This window comes from Trachurus trachurus (assembly GCF_905171665.1).
Source record: "Trachurus trachurus genome assembly, chromosome: 5".
NCBI lineage: Eukaryota > Metazoa > Chordata > Actinopteri > Carangiformes > Carangidae > Trachurus > Trachurus trachurus.
In genome coordinates this window covers 32,853,209-32,874,278 of record NC_139896.1, presented here as the reverse complement: position 1 = coordinate 32,874,278, position 21,070 = coordinate 32,853,209, and the positions used below count along the sequence as shown (strand labels likewise).

The 21,070-nt window shown below is 41.4% G+C and overlaps 1 protein-coding gene across 2 annotated transcripts in view; it reads left to right on the top strand.

The window, feature by feature from the left end:
• Positions 1–21,070, top strand: part of ppp1r16b (protein phosphatase 1, regulatory subunit 16B) — a 103,304-nt gene that overhangs the window by 80,343 nt on the left and 1,891 nt on the right. For both annotated transcript variants that reach the window (XM_083971357.1, XM_083971358.1), the window contains exons 4-10: positions 1,960–2,105; positions 4,036–4,139; positions 10,691–10,815; positions 18,329–18,454; positions 18,558–18,633; positions 20,301–20,430; positions 20,659–20,806. In XM_083971357.1, coding sequence (XP_083827483.1) covers positions 1,960–2,105; positions 4,036–4,139; positions 10,691–10,815; positions 18,329–18,454; positions 18,558–18,633; positions 20,301–20,430; positions 20,659–20,806 — 855 coding nt within the window. The remainder of the gene's footprint in view (positions 1–1,959; positions 2,106–4,035; positions 4,140–10,690; positions 10,816–18,328; positions 18,455–18,557; positions 18,634–20,300; positions 20,431–20,658; positions 20,807–21,070) is intronic.

Below are 21,070 nucleotides of genomic sequence, written 5' to 3'. Positions count from 1 at the left end.
CTGTTTTTTACTTTTTTTTTTAATGACTGTACAGTATGCATTTGGCTCTTTGTTCTCTGTTTTGCCCCAATTTCCCGCCATAGTTGTTTGTTTTTCTTGTTGTTTAAATCTTTGGTAAAGTACTTTGAGGCTTCGTAATGGGAATAACAGCAGTCACTTTGTCAGGAGAGATTTTGCATTTCATCATGACAGATGTCTCATTTTCATTTCAAAGCAGGGAGCAGAGAGACGTGACACCGCTCCAGTGGCTTCTCACAAAAAGTGAAGGTGCTCTTTGGTGAGAGCACATGGCTGGTTCTGGAAACAAAAAACATTAACCAAAAAAGTGTATTCATGTCGAGTTCTGCTCTTAAAAACAATATCCTACACTGGAGTTATGGGGGGGGGGGGGGGGGGGGGGGGGGGTTGATGGGACAGATGTCATGAACCAGATTCAACCCAACGACTTCATCAGCAAAAATAATAACATGCTTCCAGAGATGCCCCTCTCACAAGGCTTTGGCTCTGAATCCTTTCTGATTATTTCTGACCTTCCTACTGTGACAAAGTAATCCTGTTCTTTAACCCCGTGTCTGCTTCTTGCAGTCTCTTTCTCCCTGTCTCTCTTCTCTCTCCTCTCTCCTCTCTCTCTCTAGATATATATATATATTCCTTTCGTCTTCTTGGTCTTCTTTGTCTTTGCTGTGCATGTGTCATACTCACATCAGTTGGCTGTGATGGAGAAAACTGCTGTTGCTGACAGCCTTTTGACTGGAGAATGGTTTCATGGAAAAGTCTCCTTCCTCTCCACCGCCCTATAATCACACCCAGTTTAACAAGGAAAATACTTTCTGTCCCTGTGTGTCTTTGTCTCCGTCTCTGCAGATGGGTGTGAGTTATGGCTGCGTTTCCAGTTTTGTCTGGGATCCAGAGAACAACCCACACAATGGCTGGGATGTCAGACTGACTGTTTCCAAATTGGCTTAATGTGCTCTCAGATTTGCACTCTGCGGTTCTCTGTTAAAGGACTTTGCTAGAGATAGGGTTTGACTTCTTTATGGACTCCTCGTTCGTCTGGGCTGCTGGTGACAAATGAGTCTATCTTCATTTTTTTCTTGCAGTGATGAAGGTGCTGAGGCATACAGCATCCGTGCAGCACAGCTGAAGATTCACTCTGTGAATTAAATGCTACATCGGACTAAAAGCTCATTTTCCGCTAGAATTTAAATCTTTCTTTAAAGAGGAACTGTGCAGGGTTTCTTTTTCTGAAACTATGCTACATTTTTACCGTAATTAAACAGCTTTGGACTCGGAGTAATTGTGATGGTTTAATAAATGACTTGTAACTTGTTAGGGAGGCTTAGTGGAGGCTCTCTTTTCCACGTAGCGTCCCCTGGCTGAAAATCAACCTTGCAAGATCAGAGCCACCGACCCGGTGTCCCAGCTCTAGTCTCTGCCGCACCGTAACACAAATGCGTCCCGTAACCCGTAGTCTCTAGTTTATGACTGATAAGACTGCACAAATGTACACATTGTAACATTGCATATGCTATATAATGTTATCCACAACTCCATCGATTGCTTTCTTGCTGGCTTTGTTGAAAACAAATGCACATGGCCGGGAGGAGGGTTGGACAAACAGCAGAAAAGCGACTGGACTTGTCTTGCATACAGTAGTTCCTCTTTAAACAAGGGGGAATTATGAAGCTCAGTTTATCACTAGAGTTAATGCATTATTGAAGTTAAAAACAGATAAACACAAAGTGGTTACAACATCTGACCTTTGTCTTGTGCTCCATCCTCCTCTTCTTCCTCCTTACTTATTTCGGTCCTCCTCTCTACATTTCATTTATCTCTCCTTACTCTATTTCCTCCCTGTCCGCTCCAGGGTTTTAAGATATCACACCGGAGAGTATTACAGTATCAAAAATTAAATACATTCCTTCTCTCTCCTGTCTTCTCTCCTCTGTCTATATGCAGTGTTGTATAGATAACTATGAGGAGATGGTGAAGATCCTGCTGGACCGAGGAGCCAGTGTTAATGCTCAGGACAATGAGCTGTGGACGCCGCTGCACGCTGCTGCCACCTGTGGCCACGCAGGCCTGGTCAAGATCCTCATCGCACAGTAAGTCTGAAGAGCCGCTCGGTGAATGTCAGAGGAGTTTCATTTGTTTTTATGAAATGTAGGAGTAGGTTCATTAGGGGAAATGTCAGGCCACATATTCAATAAGGGATAGCAACCAAATCAAAGTGAAGTTGTGTTGATCAGTATTCAGAGAGGGGCATCATTTACAAACAATCTCCTGAGGAAAACGCAGTGCACATTTACCCAGTCTCAAGTCAACAGGGATGGCCGTGCTCTCAGATATTCAGGTATAAATGTGGCCACTGTCCCCACTGGGCCTCGGCAGGCAATTTGCAGGAACCTATGAATTATTTTTTAATTGAGTACTGGGCAAGAGAAATGAGGTTTTTCTCCAGTAGAAAAACAACAGAGGATGCAACCTGGAGAAGCAAAGATTGATGGCAGTGCTCCCAGCAGCAGAGGAAATGCCAAGCCCACACTAACAGCAGTAGCATGAGAAAACATGCATACTTTTTTTGTGGTTTTTTTTGTTACAAAGTCACAGATTGGAAAATGGGGTTGAAGCCACGGTGAAGAAATGGCCTAGTTTGCCGTTTTTCCCCCCTGTGGTCAAAGATTATCACAATAATCCTACATGTTTGTCTGATGTCGGTGTACAGTGTGTGATGATGTGATGACGAGAGCCTCCAGGGGAAAACAACACTAATGTTAACTTTAGGCGAGACACTACATGCACTGATCAATTTTGAGATTTTGGCCTGTTCTTCTTCCTTGGCATGTATTCTTTCAGAAAAGTCAAAAGAAATGGTAGAAAACCACATTAAGGTGGTTATTTTACTTCATTTTGTCTCTTTCGTCAGTAGATTTCTCCTAAATTCACCAAAAGTTAACATGCTACTGTGACATACTGTGCTGTGCTTGTTATCTGACCCATGTCATGTCAGGTATCATTGTAAAGCTCTCTCTCTCCTGAACAATGAAGTTTTACAGTACAAGTTTTTAAAGGCAGTTTTCTCAAAATGAGTTTTTCCTCAGACTCTGAGCCCGAAATCTCCACTTCAGCAGCACTTCACCAAACCTTCCAGTTTTATTCCTGTCTATATTCTGAAGGTTTTTACAGAGGGGATTGTTGATATATCATTCAAAGCCTGGTTTATACAGCGTTTTGTTCCTAAACACATGGCAAAAATAGATTTTTGGGGGCTGGTGACAGTATTTTCTCATTTACAGAGTGATAAAAAGAGATATATCCAAAATCTCCTCTGTAAAAACTTCTGACTCTAATATGTCAACAAAATAAAATAAGAATTTTGAAAGTAGCTTTATCCATTTTTCAGATTTCGGTTCTGGAAATGTCTGAAAATTTGTGCATATTTCATCAGATATTGCCTACATTTACATACCAGCTAGCTCTGGTCTGTCTCGTGACTTTCCTGTCATTGTCATGTGTTACATCAGACAAGTTCAGTCATCCACCATTCAAATCTCTGCCACAGAATCATTAGTTTAGATTAAGAGCTGACAAAGCTGTAACATGGTATGATCATATCATCAGGATGTGATTCAGGCCCCAGGAGATGGAATGATTTACATAATGAACAAAATGAGTTATTAATCATGAGTTATACATGCATTTCAAATTTTTCAAACACTGATCAAGGCTTTCTGAAATTGCGCATTTAAAATGAGTATAATAATAATAATAATAGGTAAATTCATTTGTTTGCATTCATTTTATTTATAGAGTCAGTACCACATATTGTAGACATAAAGAATAGACATGCATTAGAACCTCTACACGTAGCGCTATGTGACAGCCTGTGAATAATGCATGTCAACGTGTTCTGGGCTGAAAGAATTTCAAGAAACTCCATCAATTAGATACTTATTGTGATGTTTCTGTCCAGCTTCCTCCAGTTATTGTGTGATTAATATTCCAGATGTGTATTCACGTGCTTGTCTCCCACAGCGGTGCAGATCTGCTGGCGGTTAACTCTGACGGGAATATGCCCTACGATCTGTGTGAAGACGACCCAACACTGGACATCATTGAGACAGCCATGGCCAACAGAGGTACATGACTACATGAATGTTTTAAAGAGATGGCAGATCCACAGACACTGAGAATCTGTCGGATCAGGATGCCTTTGTGTTTCATTTGACGAGTTTGGGGACTGATCGGTCTCGCACGCTCCACAGAGAGACTTAACAAACGGTACAACGTTACATCCATGTGCAGTACAGAGTCTACCTTCTGTAATTATCATCTCATTTCAGTCCAACCTGTCCCAGGCTTTCTAACTAAACCCCTCGCAGTTCTTGTACAAGATGTTTTTTTGTGGAGCTGAGAGTCAGACTGCTGTTCTACAGATCCAGTACAACTTGTCCAGGCTTTTCACTCTGGCACATGTGCAGGTTGCGAACAATGCCAGAATTACCATTTCAGATTCCCACTAATTTGACAGAACAATGAGCCCTTGATTTGGGTGCAGTGGCGGCCAAAAGCAGCTGTCTCATCTAACTGGCTGAAATAACTGTTGCTAGCAGATTTAGCTAGCCACCTAATTGCTCTAATGATGGCTCCACAGACGGGTTGAAAACACAGTCTCCAGTCAACTTTTCAATGTTTCTCGTTGCAGCACCAAAGCCTCATGTCTGGAGTATAACATCAGCATCCTTAAAGGAATAGTTTACCAAAAAATGAAATTCAGTCATTATTGACTCACCCTCATGCTGATGAATACTCTGGAGTAGTTTTTTATTCCTCAAAATGCATCTGGAGACCCGGGAGGGGGGTTCGTAGTCCAACGAAATCCTTATATGAGAGTCAATAGCGGCCAACACAAAAAGGTCCATAAAACTACACAAAAACCTTGTAATATTCCTCCATACTGCTCGTCCGCTGCAATCCAAGTACTCCGGAGTATTCATTAGCATGAGGGTGAGTCATTTCATTTTTTGGTGAACTATTCCTTTAACATGATCTGCATTAAAGATACTGTATATCAATGAAGACTGTTGTATTGCAGTGTAGGAATAGGGCTCCTTGTACACTGGCAACACACAAGTCTGTTCAGGACAGAGGTTTATCTAAAGTTAAATGTCACACAATTATATTAGACAGTTGTCTTTGTCTCACATGCATTGTCCTCTCTTGAAATACCCAACATAAAGTTTACTTAACCTATGCAGCAGCGTATCAGAGTGTTTGAAGCATTTGGCAGAGGAACAGATTGCTGAGGAGGATGGCGGCGAGGTCACGACCTCCGAAACCACTTTAGTGTCCCGCATGGTTTTAGGATTGACACCTCGGGGAGCTCTGAGATATTCACAGTGCTCTGGATGCAGATTACAATACTGTAGCCTCTCTCTCCTGCTGTGTCACTGTAAACAGCCGCAGTCTGCTCACTTTGTCTGTGCGACACCAGTTCAAGGAGATCAGCGCTGGCACACGCATAGATGCGCATGAGTGATGATGAAGGAGGAGGAAGCTGGCGCTGTCTCTCCGACGTGTTTACATTTGTGTTCTGTGCGATACAATCAAACACTGATACACAAAGAGATGTTATTTACACTCAGCCGTCTTAACGTAAGCTCTTGTTTTGTTTTTATTATCCAGTCAACAGTTACATCTACAGAAATGGGAGCGTGCGAGCGTGGTTGGCGCCCAGCCAGCTAAATCTGTGGTTGCAGGCGTTTGAGTTTTAGAGGAAGTCTCCTCGTATGAACGGCAGCTGAAATGCGGTTGGTTTATGGGAACATGAATTGTTACCTATTCTCTTCCTGGCAGAGTTGGTTGAAAAAGATCAAAACATGCTTTCAGAGGAAAAAAGAAAAAAAACGACAGTTCATTGTTTTACAAAGGGAATAACACTGATCTCAGCAAAAACAACTACATCATATGTAGGAGCCAAACTGTGTGCTTTGCCTGTGTTGTTTATGATTTGTTTGGGCGGCCCACATCACTGTTGGTTATCACCTCTGGCGTTGGAGGCACATGGTGGGTTCACATTATTTGCCTGTTTATTTGTGAGGCAGGATTCAAACAAAGAGGGCGAGGAGGCTTTGGGATTTTTCTATTGACCGCCTTGCTGCGCTTTAACAATCGCCGCTCAGTACCTGCGGTTTCAAACATACAGTGTCAGCACTCGTATGGATTATGGATTTGCACAAACAGCCCACTTAGGCTCTTTGCGGCTTTCGTCGATGGACAGTAGCTGCTACATCAGGGCGGACAAGCCTCCTTAAATCTTCCAATCAATTACACAGACGTAATGTTCACAGTCCCGTTGACAGATTAGCTGCTTCTCTTCACGGGGGACGAGGTATACAGCTGCATTACCCGAGTCAAAGTGCAGATCCTCCTGGTCACATATGACTCAAGTGAGTGAAAGTTGTTCAGACAATTTTAAAATTGGTTTTAAAAATATTACAGTACATTGTTGCACTGTTAAAGAATCTAATGACTGTGGAACAACTTAATGAACTGACTTACTGAAGAAGCTGTAGAATAAACAGCTTGACGTATATGATAAAAAACAACAACTGTAGACGAGGCTATAGAAACACAATGCAACATTAAAGGGATAGTTCAACATTTTGACAGATTGGCCCATTGCCATAATCCCTATAGTTTTAGGAGTAGGTTCGTTACCTTTAATTGTCGGTGCAAGCTATTTTTAGAATGGCGGAGCAGAGCCGCGAGCTGCTCAGAGCTACACTACGGAGGCTAATGGGATTTCTTGGTTTCCCTCATCAAGCTCATCAAATACACAATCCAACAACTCCAAAACACTCTGGTGGACAAGTTGTGAACTGCACATTCACCACACTATGAGATAATAACAGAACGTTACCAGACAGAGTTGTTTTCAAGGCAAATGCAGAGACTGCTTGCCGAAAAACTGTCCCCGACGGGAACGCACATCAGCGATTTAGCAGTGAATTTACCTACTACTCCTAAAACTATAGGGATTATGGCAGTGGGCCAATTTGCCAAAAGTGTTGAACTATCCCTTTAAGTAACTCATTTGCTCGCTAATTTCTGTAACATTTAAAACAAAGGGAGTCTTAAATTAAATCTGAAACATGAAGTTCAATCATCTTGTGCCTGGTCTCTATCTGGTCAGTGGTCGCCGTCATTGGGCCACTGTCAGGTTCAAACTGAGCCGTTCAAACATGACTAATGATTCAGTGTTGACGGATTGTTTTTTCTCGCAGCACTCTGTCACACTTGTAGTGTAGTACATTTGTCTTTTAAAGTGAAATTCTGGAATAAAAGTCACAAAAAATAATACTAAAGTGAAGCACAGATAGTGGAAAATGTCCTCATGTACAATACTCAAGTGCCTGTGTGTGAGGCTGTGGGTTGCTGTAGGTTTAACATGTGCACATGCTGGAGAGGTTGCAGCAAACAACAGGGGGTTGAAAAGTGCTGGAATTTTCCTTTGGTGAAGGTGACCTTCAATATTACACTAAAGCCCAAAATGCCTGAGTGGAGCTGCTCTACGGTAAACAGCAGAAAGCCGTGTGGGGGCAGCACGGTGCTGGAGAGCAACACCAGAGCTCAGTCATATCCCCCCCGGATAATTAAAGGTCAGGAAATCCCTGTTATGATAAGTAGCGCATTGTAAACAAGCACAGGGTTGATGATTTTGATAGTTTTAACAGTGCAAATAGGAAACATGACAGCCATTGTGTGGGCGGGATCCAGAATGTGAGACAAATATTGAAGAGAGAGTGAGAGGGGAGGGAGGGAGGGAGAGAGAGAGGGAGGGCTCGGAGAGAGAAAACAGAAGCTGGAAAATAAGGTTCTCAGCTTACAAAAGGATTTCTCCAGCCGCAGAATACAGCTAGCGCTACACTAGGTGAGAAGAATGATTATTAACCCGATCAAAGAGAGCGGCGCTGCTAATTGCTCCCATAATGTTCTCAGCACTGTACTGCTGGATAAAACCTCTCTCCTGACACCACAGGGATGGGCACATGGGCTCTCTCTCTCTCTCCCTCTCTCTCTCTCACACACACACAGACTTTCACAGCAGTTGATATGTAGCATCGACTGATCCGACCCCTCCCTGATCCTCCCCTGTAGAGCCCGGTTCATCCGTGATGAGCCGCAGTGATAAGAGGAGAGTGTCTCTACCTGGAACCGAACTGGTGAAAGAGAGTCGTCAATGTAGACAAAGTCGTATATCCATTGGCTGCACGGACGACACAGCTGATGACATTTTGTGTCCTGAATCAAATTCAAACGCTGATGGACGGAGGGGTGGGAAATAGGGTTTCTGCAGGATTATGCTAAAGGTTTCATTCAGCAACAGAAGCAACAGTATCTCATTTATCCGTCCGCTGATCTTCTGCGTGACCGATCAGTTTAAAACAAATTCAAACTTGCTCAAGAAAGCACAAAAATACGATTTACGATAAGATTTTTGTACACAGACCTCAGCCCTTAATCTGCTTCAGGTCATTTTATATTGGATATCTCTAAATTTCGGACTGTTTGATTTGTGATTTGCAGGAAAGCGGCGTACATCTTTCTCATTTGTTGGACATTTTATAGACTGAAAGACAACTTGGAAAAGCAATCACCGCATCAGTGAATGATATCACAATTGGGTGTAGTTCGGTTTAGATCTACTGCTCACTGACACTGTGTTTGGCTTTTCCTGGAATACAATCTGTGGTAAAAAATGTTGGATAAGCGAAGGCTATGATAGGTCAGACTTTACTGGTCATCACAAATCTGTCAGTGAGTCAGTGTTAAACATTTTGGCATTGCAGACAAACCCATACTGGAGGTTTAGCTCAGAAAAACAAGCTGCAGCTGCAGACATCCAGTGTGAGACGCTGGTGGTGACAGATTGGGAGGAATCAGCTGGTAGTTGTGTGTTTACAGACCCATCTTTGTTCCCCGGCCCACCCCACAATCAGCTGCATGCCTCATTATTTACGTGGCAACATATGGGCAGTTTATCTGTTTACCACATTTTTTACATTGCTACAATTAGACTTTTTTTTTTGTCGTGGTCTTAACATTTTTAAATCCTTGTCAATCTGTTGGGCATCGCAGCAAAATGTGCCTGAAACAAGGCAAACACAACGTGTGACACCAATACCAGCGAGACTGATTCCTGCAGGAAGAGACAACAGAAGGAAAAGAATCATTGCTGCAAGGCTGCATTTCATTTACCTTGACAAAGGGAGGCTGTCGCCGTGTCGATTCCTGCGCCTTCAAACACCCTCCGGCTGTGATTTTGATTGTGAATCAAGAGAAATACCACTTTACTTCCTCACTATTTTTCAGCACCTCCATCACAATCATGTTGCTGTGCGAGGACTGTGAAGCAGGTATTTGACTTTAAAATGGCAGGTTGGAGTCGATGGGTGGATAGATTTGCTTTAAGCTTCACTCGCGCCTCCGGCTCAGTTTATAAGTCAGTGTCATAATATACTAGGTCGTAAAGCGTAAATACTGACAATAGAATATTCACTTTCAGGTGATGCCTGCCTGCTTTGACTTTTTATTTGATGTGAAAGCAAAGGGCCGCTCTCAGGGGATTATCCTCCATGCTCCACAAAATCCCCCAAATAACAAAAACACCAAATCGCCAACCTGTGTGACTTTTCCAGCTTTGAGCTTTTTATTTCCAGCTGCTATCATTTAAAGGCTCATTAACCTTTTCCTGCTGACAAATAAGTCATAATAGTTTGTTTCTTTTTCTAAGAAAGGAATGTAATCGCATCAAGACACTTAAATTTATTGTAGCTTTTAGACCTAATAGGCCTAGTTAATTTCTTTCTTTCTTTCTTTTTGTTTTAAAACTCTCATAGTAGGACAGTAGTTTAAATTTCCTGGACAGTGCGTTGCTGCTGAGCTGTGGAAGGATAAGTTTTTCCCCGAAGTGTGACGGTCACGGTCTTGAGTCCTACCTGGCAGCGGGGTGATGGATTAACAGAAAAATTTAGAGTGGTTGTGACAGCCACAATCACCTGAGCCTCGCCCCAGGCCAAACAGCACAAAACTTTGCCAAAAGTCAGGAGGGAGGCCCACATGGGAGACAACTACTGGTGGCCACAAAGAGAAGATCTTTTTATTTAGGTATTTCAAAAGTTTCAAATCCAGATTGGAAGCAGCTCTGTTCCAGAAAATGAAATGTAATTTCTCAAAACCCTGAGCATCAGTTTTATATTATTATTTTTTGTTCATAAATGTTATAAGTTGCTCATATGCTGCTGTCTCATGAAAACATCCAGTTTACTTCCAGATTTTTTTAACCCAGGTTTGACTGTAATCCAATATCTGTTTATGTAAAATGTATTTTCCCTTAAATTGAAAATATTCTACATGAAATATACATTTAGACAGATTGGTATCTAAAACTGACTGTATATATTAACCTCACACACCCTCAGGTCAACCTGAACCATTGCTTTTAAATCCAGAAGATGAAGCGTTCTCTCTTTTGAGGCGTAATGTCCCCACACTGCTCCTCCCTCCATGTGCCTCGGCTCATATACTGTTCCCTGCCAGCAGCCAGTGGTCGTACATTAAAGCTGCCGTGAAAATAAATTGTCTCCCTTATGATTAACCCTCTTATTCCTACATGTGTGATTGGCAGGCATCACCCAGGAGATGATCAATGAGACAAGAGCGTCGACAGAGAGGAAGATGCTGGGAGATATTCAGGAGCTGCTGAGGCAGGGAGAGGAGGTCAACCAGCAGGACTCTCAGGGAGCAACACTGGTACGAGATTGATTTTGTGTGTGTGTTTTGTAGCTGTAGCTTCCAGTCTTAAGGGCTGAACTAGAATCATTCTTTAAAGGGATTTAAACATTTAACATTTAACATTTTGGCAAATTGACCCATTGCCATAATCCCTATAGTTTTAGCAGTAGGTTTGTTACCTTTAATTGTCGGTGCAAGCTATTTTTAGAATGGCGGAGCAGAGCCGCGAGCTGCTCAGAGCTACGCTACGGAGGCTCATGGAATTTCTTGGTTTTCCTCATCAAACTCATCAAATACACAATCCAACAACTCCAAAACGCTCTGGTGGACAAGTTGTGACCTGCACATTCACCACGCTATGAAATAATAACTGAATGTTACGAGACAGAGTTGTTTTCGAGGTAAATTCATGCAAAACCGCTGATGCGCGTTGCCGTCGGAGGCAGTTTTTGGCAAGCAGTCTCGTAACGTTCCATTATTATCTCATAGCGTGGTGAATGTGAAGGTCATAACTTGTCCACGAGAGCGTTTTGGAGTTGTTAGATTGTGTATTTGATGAGGGAAACCAATAAATCCCATTAGCCTTTTGAATTTGAATTTTGGGTGAACTATCCCTTTAAAGGTTACAACCTACTACTAAAACTATAGGGATTATGGCAATGGGCCAGTTTGCCAAAATGTTGAACTATTGCTTGAAGTACATTTTGCTGTTAATGCTTATGTACTTATACACTAGGAGGAATTTTAATGCAGGACTTGAACTTGCAATGAGGTATTTTCATTCATACTGGACTGGCTGAAACTTGAGGGAAGATTTCTGACCATCTTAAATGTCATTTATGTCTTGGTATTCAAAAGGTCAGCGAAAGCTCTAAATTTCAGTCAGGTGGTGAGCTGAGAAAGAATTAAACTTCTATCTCATGCTTCTTTTTTACCCATTCTTTACACATTCATACCTGTGCTTCAAGGAGAGACTATATTGAATGATATCGCCTACCCTGGCAGTCTCTTAAAACACCATAGAGTCTGGCTGATGGGGAACAGGGTGTGACATAACCACAAAAAAAACTAGGCCTTCTGATATCTGCGTTTGAGTCTGTCAATATTTTGTAATGAACTATAATTACTAGGTTGGTTTGCATATTCTGAACTTACCCCTTAAAATCACAACTGCTGGGATGTGAGAAGGGTGAATATGATCCAAATATAGTTTGCTGTTCAAGAGACAGTATTTAATGAACGCTTGATGCCTTGTCAAGAAGTCCGATGTACAGTGATGATGAAATGTTACTCAACAGTCTAGAAACAAGTCTGTGGCTTCCTCATAGCTGCTTCCAAACCATAAGATGAAGCCACAAAAAAACACTGTAAGCTGTTACAGGTGCAACATCTGGGAAATTGCTGCACAGACACGTGTAAAAGATAATCAGGCTTCACAGTAAACAAAAGGAAATGGTGTGCAAATATCCAGAGGGCCATCTTTATTATAGATTCACCTTTTTAAAGATGAGGTGCTCTGCAACACTGGCTCATGAGGCTACAGTACCTGCAAAGGCTAATCAGCCGTTTAGAAGCTCATTATAATCTTCTTCGAGGCAAATCAGCTGTATGATTTTTAAATGCTCTGCAGATAGAAAACCGATCTGTTCATAAGAACCAAGTCACCTGCAGTCTTCATTTCAGCATGCTGTGTCAATAGATTAGAATGATAAATATGTTTGCAATAGGGAAAAAGGAAACAATACACTATGTGAAGTGACCATGATTCATAGAAGTTAAATTTCACCTAGGAATAAATAAATCAGCCCAAATGAATAGTTTTATTACTGGTGACTGATTTACTCACAGAAAACTGAGATGAAACACAATCTCTCTTAAAAGCTTGTTAGAAAAACCAAAGTGTGAAAGAAGAAACTACTCAATTTGATACAAAAGATAAAATCCTTTCATAAATTCATAAATTTACAAATGATATAAACTGGGGATACTTCATCTGCACAATGTTACACATACCTCTGCAGGTTTACAGGTAAGACAGAAAAAAACAGTTGATGGAAATGTTCTTGTAGTTTGACATGAACCATATGTTGTGTCCACGAAAAGTTGGGATACACAGCTGTTCATTTCTGCATGACTCAGCCGTCTGTATAACTTTAAGTCATCATTTAATAGCACTTTCTACCGAGGCAGAAAAAACAAAACTGTCTACTACACAGTTGCATACTGTCTCCAGGAAATAGCCACAGCCTTGGCCCTGTTTTCTTCCTCTTACTTGGCCAAAAACCAAACAATTATCTGTCAGTGAAATGAAAGAGTTATGTTATAAACTCACTGTAGTACTATGTAGAACAACACTGACAGTGAATTGAGTCAGTTACCTCTTTGATTTTCGGTAGAGCAGACTGTTTCTGGGTAACCTAAATAAAAACCTCTCAGTTCTTATTGTTGCACTGTTTGAAGTGCAACAATAAGAAGAAGAATAAGGACTGTTGAAGCCTTTCTATCACCCAAGCTATTAAATATTAATGCTGAGCTAATTGCTTTCATCTTTTCATTTTTACATGTTGTGTCAATGCATCAGGCAGGACAGAGATGTGCCTACATATAAAAACAAGACTAAGACTAACGGTTTACTCTCAGCCACATTCCTCTGTGTGTAAGTTGTTTATTGATGTGGAGGTGGTCACCGAGTTTGTTTTCTTAAGATGTGCAGATCATTGATGCAGCAAAAAAATCTTAAGCATATAATTTCCTGAGCCCAGCGTCTAATGTCAGATGGCTTAATGAAGTCTTTATTATGTATCAGGGATTTAACAACGCTGGGGAAACACAGTGACAGATCACTGGATGAAAATAGCCAGGGGACATTACATGGTAGTAGCCCAAAATAACCCTGTTAAGCTTTAAAGTCTTACCACAGATTGTCTGATTGAGCTGCTTGTCCCCCTGCTTTATGTGTCCTGTTAATCTTCATTCGAGCATGATGAAGCAAACTAGAGCATGCCTTATTAAAGACGCTGCCAAAGACGAGAGGAAGAGACCTGGAACTGGTAGGAAGTTATGTAAAGTTAATCTTTTGTTTTCCACTGGAATACATTTGTGTCCTTATTCTGAACAATGATTAGAATCTGCATTGGCTGATAAAACATGAGGAGAAAAAAAAAACGGTTTATTCATGTGAAGTGAAAGTTTAGTTTATTTTAACAGATGAAAAAACACCAAACAAGAGGAAAAGTGGAGGCGACCTTCAGCTCTCACTTGAAAATAAACAAAGCACCGTCAAATGATCAAATGATGTCAGGGTAAAGTAGAAAGAAAAACAAAACAGCAACAACAATGGTAGAGACCTACTGTAATGCCGTTGTCCCAGTTCTTGCATTCATTTCAATTTAATAAACATTTTTTGGCAAGGCTTTTAATAATAAGCTTTAACAGTAAGCTTGTTCAAGCATTTCAAAGAGCTTTATGTAATGCATTAAAATTTAAACAGGGAGCGCAGCATAAAACACTGAAAACCCAATAGGATAGAAACCATTATAAAATATATTTTAAATACAATCATAGATGATGAAAAGGTTGAAAAAAAAGAAAAGAATAGACTATTTGTAGGAAAATAGAAGATTTATTCACCACAGCTGGCCCCTGCACCAACACCATGTACTGTATATTGGAAAAGATGCAGGAACTACAATGAACTCAGCAGTGTCCGCCAAGTTAAAAGGAAAACTTTCCACATCACCTCACCTGCATGTCTTCACACTGGTGAAGAAAGAGAGAGCATATCCCAGCATGCTTTGAGCAAGAGGAGGGCTACATGCTGGAGAAGCTGCCAGTTGTATTGTTTGAGGAAAGTGAGAGGCTGCAGAGTCAGGTTTCCTACGAAAGTATGGAAAAGTATGGAATTTGATTTTATAAATTGTATGGAAATATATTTATCTGGGTTTGGTCTCATCTGAAGTTATTTGGGTTCATTATTTTGTATGCGCTATGGTACCTATACAATCTCCTGGAGATTATTTGGTTACATAATGGCATACACATTCAGAATAATGAAAACAAATGATAAATTGCATGTTTTTTTAAATATTATGCACATCTGTTTACTCAAATATCACAAATAATTAGAATTTTTTTACCGAGAAGTCTGGAAATTAGGCTCTGGAAAAAGTATGGAATTTGGAAATTTCAAATGTGTAGGAACCCTATGAAGTATGTGATGTAGCACCAGACAAAAAAACAACAAAAAAAAACAGCAACTTTGGTGATCCCCTGACTTTTCCTATAGTAACATTGAGGTGAATAAACATGTTGTATCCTCTTCTTAGGTCCATTTGAGCAAAACCTCTTTGTTCAGTGCCCCCGTTTCTGAAGTTATCATCCTGATGTTAACGATGTTAACTCAACAAAGTACAGGCTCCCGGTAGAGATCCTCTGAAACGTGTGTGGAAAACCAACCTGAACCTGACTGACCTGTAAATTAATTTTCCAAAAAAAAAAGAAAAGAAAAGAAAGAGGGACGTGATCCAGGGAGCGCAGTCAGACCCAACTTAAATAGAGTGGAGGATAATTAGACTTTATCCCAAATGTGCTTGACCTGAACAGAGAGAGAATGTAAACACTGGCTGCAGTGAGATACGGTATCTGCTAAAACCATCGGTTCACAAGCAGCCCCTCTGGAAAAGAACAACAGTCTAATAGTAATAATTACAATAGAGACTCAGGTCCTGGGTCGGGCCTCGGATGTCTTCACAGGCCCGGGTTTAGTCATGAACGAGCTGCTGTGGACTCATGCTCACATTTCCCACGATGCAACTCAACCGCACCACTGACAGCTCAGTGATTCGCTTGTTTTCACCGAGACCTGTAAACAGATTGAGGCGTGAAATCGGAAGTCGGAGTTCCCCTCGAAAAAGTCGGAGAGGAGGCTTTGATTCTGCTAAAGGGGCCGTGTTGGGTCAAATATCACACAGCCCTGAAATTGTTGAGGTGTTTGCTTTTGGAAAACAAACAAAAAAAACAAAACAGATCCTGTTAGATAAAAGTCTATTTATTCCTGGAGCTGGTGGCCTGTACTGTAGCAGCGGTCTCAGTCATACTCAGCAGCAACCAAAAAAAAAAAAAGCATAAAAGCGACACAGCTGAGCCCTGCAGGAGCTGATGAACCCTACCAACCTTCCACGTGCTGTGAAACCTGAGCTCAGCCCTCACCTGTAGCACCGGCTCCACTTCCTGCTTTCAAGGAGACAGATCCAAAATGTCTACTGTAGTTGGTTAAACAATGATACCAGTAATTATTTTTCATTCTTTCTCTTTTCCTGTTGCTCTCTCACTACTTGTTGAAATTCTCCATTAGGAGTAGCCCCTAGAGATATGCTATCTCGTTTTTCGAGGGGAAGAGTCACAAATAGAGAAGACAATGGACAAATGGACAAATCAATCAGACAAAACAAAGTAATATCAAGTAATAATGTTAATGCTAGTGTCAATGGATCAGAAGCAAACAAACAGAATTATGGACAAAGACAGTTAGATTAGAAGCTGTGACAGTGTTGTGGGGGTGTTGGTATATGTGACAAGTACAGTCAAATGAACTAAATGAAAGGGGATATGGATGGGATATTTGCAGGTAAATTACTCCAGGCAGAGGGAGTTGAAACATGAAGGCTTTCTTAGCGATGGACTTTGCCACGGCTGGAACAAAAACGAAAAGCTGTGTTGAATGTCTGAGAAAGATGTAAAGAGTAATTAGAGTGAATAGATTCATGAATAAACTGTAACCAATGCACCTGTCTTCTTACACAAGGAGTGGGTGTCGAGTTTATCATACAAACTTACCTCTACATTGTTATTTATGTCTAGGGTTGCAAAGGGGCGGAAAATTTCCAGTAAATTTCCCGAAACTTTCCATGGGAAGTTAAGCTGTGGAATTTTGGAAATATTCCAAATTGGAAACTTTACATGGGAATAAGGGGAATTTATGGGAATTCTTGGGAATTTATGGGAATTAACTGGAAATTGGGGGTATTTTAAACAAACTGTATCATATCCAAACGTAAATGTAAATATTTTGTTTTGTCATAAGCAGACATCCATGCAAAATAATACAATTTAAAAAAACATGACATTTCAACAGATTTATTTATGAGTAGAACTTTATCAAGTTTTAATTCTTGTATGAACAATCAGTTCTTTTACTGAACAACAAAAACAGGGGGGGGGCATTTTGTAAATTTCGGATTTATTCCTATTTATTATATTCCGATTTATTCCCATATATTCCCGTTAATTCCCATGGAAAGTTTCCAGCTTTGAAAATTCCCAGAATTTTGCAACCCTATTTATGTCAGTGAGTGATTACAAAATATGTTTTATAAAAAGGCATCAGCGTATCAATGTGTGTGTGTGTGTGTGTGTGTGTGTATGTGAACCCCTGCGGTGCACAGGGCTCCACTGGTTCTCCTCCATCCTCGTTTCCACATGAGGATCAATAGTGTTAGATCTCATTGTGTGTTTTCTCCCTCTGTCCAGTAACAGTCCCACGTGTAACACAGCTGACAATAATACAGAAGGCCTCATCATGTTCACATGGAGAGATTACCACCGGTCGCTCAAACTGGGTCTTCTGCTCGGATGGAAATCTTTCTGACCTGCTTGTTATTTTAGGCCGGTTATGTTCAGATCAAGAACTTATTCATCCTCACTCAGTCGGAGCCTGAGTGAGGTCTAAGGGTACTGACACAGCAACCAGGCCCTGCGTGACAAACCGTCAGACTTCATCACTGACCCGGATGAAGCAACAACCAGCTCTGCCTTCATATTGTGTGTGTGTGTGTGAGAGAGTGTGGGGGTCGGGGGAGAATCTACTTTTTTTTAAGTAGACCCATGCATCAAATTTATATCAAACATGAACAGAAATATTATAAATGTGTTTACTTATGTCTTATTTTAATTGCTTTCATTACATCTGTTTAATGTTGTATAATTAAAGTTGAGGGGAGGGAGAGAAGTATCTTCGAGGCTGTTAAGATGCAGTATACACATATTTAGTTTCAGCTTGTGCAGCTCTTAATTAAACGTGTGAAACATGTTGACGCTCGGCACCATCCGTCAAATTGATGTATTCTAGACGTGTATAAGATGACAGCTGGGTTCTTATTGAACTCCTGGTGCTGCCTGTGGAATTTAAAGTAAAGAGCTGTGGATTTGATCTGTGTTTGGCTTTCTGAGCTTAATGAGGTTAAGACCAGGTTTAGCAACCTGATAGTATAGATAGAATTTAGAAAAAGAAAAAAAAGCTCCTGTTATAATTGGTTTTGATAAAAGTGGGTTTCTGACCTTCAGTTTAGCAGCAGCAGATTGTGGACTCAATTTGACAAAGTATTAGTGACTGAAGGAGCACGGCGACAAACTTGGATGCAACTGCATGTATCTGGTGCAGCACATCGTCTCCTAGGCATCTAAATAGAAGTCATCATGTGAAACCTTTGCACAGAGAGTAAATGTGATGTCTGTGCCTGCTCTGCCCCTGCAGCTCCACATCACAGCAGCCAACGGCTACGTGCAGGCCGCAGAGCTGCTTCTGGAAGGGGGAGCTCGCATGGACCTGAGAGACTCAGATGGATGGCAGCCTCTTCATGCTGCAGCGTGCTGGGGTCAGGTAAGGTAAACACAACAGGAAGCAGGAAACAGATAAGCGCACGAGCACAAAGGGCTTCAGAAGCAATTATTACATTTGGCCCACTGTTTGTTGCGCCTTTCAGATGCATGTGGCAGAGCTGCTGGTGTCTCACGGAGCCAGTCTCAATGCCAAGACCTTCCTGGACGAGACTCCTATCGGTATGTTTGTAACACAACACAAAGTCAAATGTCTCATCTTCACAGGGTCTTCCTTTCAACTTGTTGAGGTCAAGTTTTACCTCAAGAATTAGTTTGCACATAAAACTGATTTAATCTTTAAAGGAGTCATCACCCGAAAATCGCATTTTTCCTTGTTAAAACATGTATATTGGTGTTGGACCTCAGTGAAAGTGGCTACGTTTTTTCGTTGGGGCTCTTTGTTTAAGCCAGAGTAGCTCATGAGGCTGCACACTGCAAATGACCAGATTTTGACTCTGCTCCTGTGTTGACGTCACCACAGGAGTCTGCTTTCATAAACCCACCTCTCTTCCACCACCCCGACCATTACTTGTTGTTTTATTTCCCACTGTAGCGCTGTTATTTCGTCACTTTATTAAGTTTTAATATTTTTTCATGCAAGAAAGTAAGGGTTTAGATCCCCAATATGCGGTTAGTTTATCCAAATGACGGCTGTTTAGAAGTTTGCTTCGCGTTGGGAGAAGTGAAGCTCCACCAGAGGAGCGGCTCCTCAGCAACCCGTCTGCAGAGCTCGTTAGCCGGTTAAATGTTGGTCTCATTGATGAAATCTAACAATTGTGGCAGTCGTATTACGGCAGAGTATGCGGTTTCCAATACAGCAATGCCTGCATGTAGCCCACTGGGCCAGCCACCATTCTGGCTCTGTCCTTCCTGCGTCCAATCAATGTGCGCCTCATTACATATTAATACAATGAACATCTGGACCAGTCAAAACGTCGCACTTACTCTCACAAGAGAAAGTTGCCGTATGAAAAAGTGTCAGAACAAGCTCTATGTTTGATTAAAGCAGATATCAGCTTCACGGCCGTTTCGGCTAATGCTGCGTTCAAGGCAGGCTTTTGAAACCGTAAGTTACAGCTTCAAGTCACAACTACGACTTGGTAGCGTTCCAGGTAACCCGTAGCTCGTGTTTTTACCATCCTGTTGTCTGTGAAAGTTCCCTATAATGGCCACTCGTAACTTCCGACCCGTGAACTCGTACCAGATCGAACTGGTATGACTTCACAGGAAGGAAAAACACAAAGTACGAGTTTCTTTGAACGCACCATGAGTTAGCAGCCCCCGCCCTTGTCAGGCATCAATTGGTCCTCGTGCTACGTCACCACATTCACGCGCATCCCTTGGCTGCACACACAGCCCTTCATGCCGTTCTCTCTCCTCATTGGATAACACTTGTATCCCACAAGGAAAATTTTCTCCTCGGGTTACAGCAGAGCAGAGTGACGGAGAGACTCGTGTTTAGGCTGAAATACTTCATGTAAGTGATTGCTGACGGAAAATAGGACTATTTAGGACTTATATTAACAAAAACATTCCACTGATATCTGCTTTAAATTAAAAAAAAAAAATTAATAAGTTTGAAGAATTGATTCAAAGCAATTCAAGGGGGACTGGATATGTAAAAAACCAGGTGATGACTCCTTTAAAGGGAAACAAACAATATTGTATTGGTGTTATCAAGTTTACATTATTGGCTAATTATGAGATATTAAAAAATAAAAGTGTGAATGTGATAACAGGTAATATAAGACTAATTATTATTGGTCATTCATATAAAAGACATTGCTTAGATCAACAAGCACGCAAAGGAGCTGACATTCCCTGTTCTTCATCCTTGTCCCTTGAAGATCTGTGTGAGGATGAGGAGTTCAGAGCCATCCTGCTGGACCTGAAACACAAACACGACATCATCATGAAGTCACAGCTCAAACACAAGACCTCGCTCTGTAGGCGAACATCCAGCGCCGGCAGTCGTGGGTGAGTGCTGACACCTGCTGGTGCTATAAGCAGCTACATCCTGTGTTTACAGACAGAGGAGCCATCAGCCTCCTGTGATGTGTGACAAAAAACACTGACACTAAAGGGTTTAAAGTGAGAGACAATCATTTAGAAAGGAGGTATTATACTGTTTAGAAAAGAAAAGACTTCCTTCATATTTGCTGTTGTGATTCTTTTCTCATTTGCCTTATCCACCTGTGTCCACAGGAAAGTGGTGCGGCGAGCCAGCCTGTCAGACAGACACAACCTTTGTCGCAAAGAGTACGAGACGGAGGCCATCGTGTGGAGGGGAGGGAGAGAGGAGGACGACGACAAGGAGAAGGAGTCGGATCAGGAGAATATCCAAGTGGTTAATGTCAGTCTTCTGATTATCATCTTTTATACTGAACCACTGCCTTGGTATACATTACAGTTATAGTTTTCCTCTGTTGTGTGGGTCTGATTGTGGAGAAAAACTGCAATACAACATAGTATTTGTAGAGGGAAAGTTAGTGCTGCTAGAAAAAAAAAAGCTCATACTACGCAATCTCCACTGTTGACACCGTGTAGCTCCAACACACTGAGTACAGCAGGTTCAGGCCCATAATCTTCAGATTTTCTGGGACATTTGTGCTTTTTG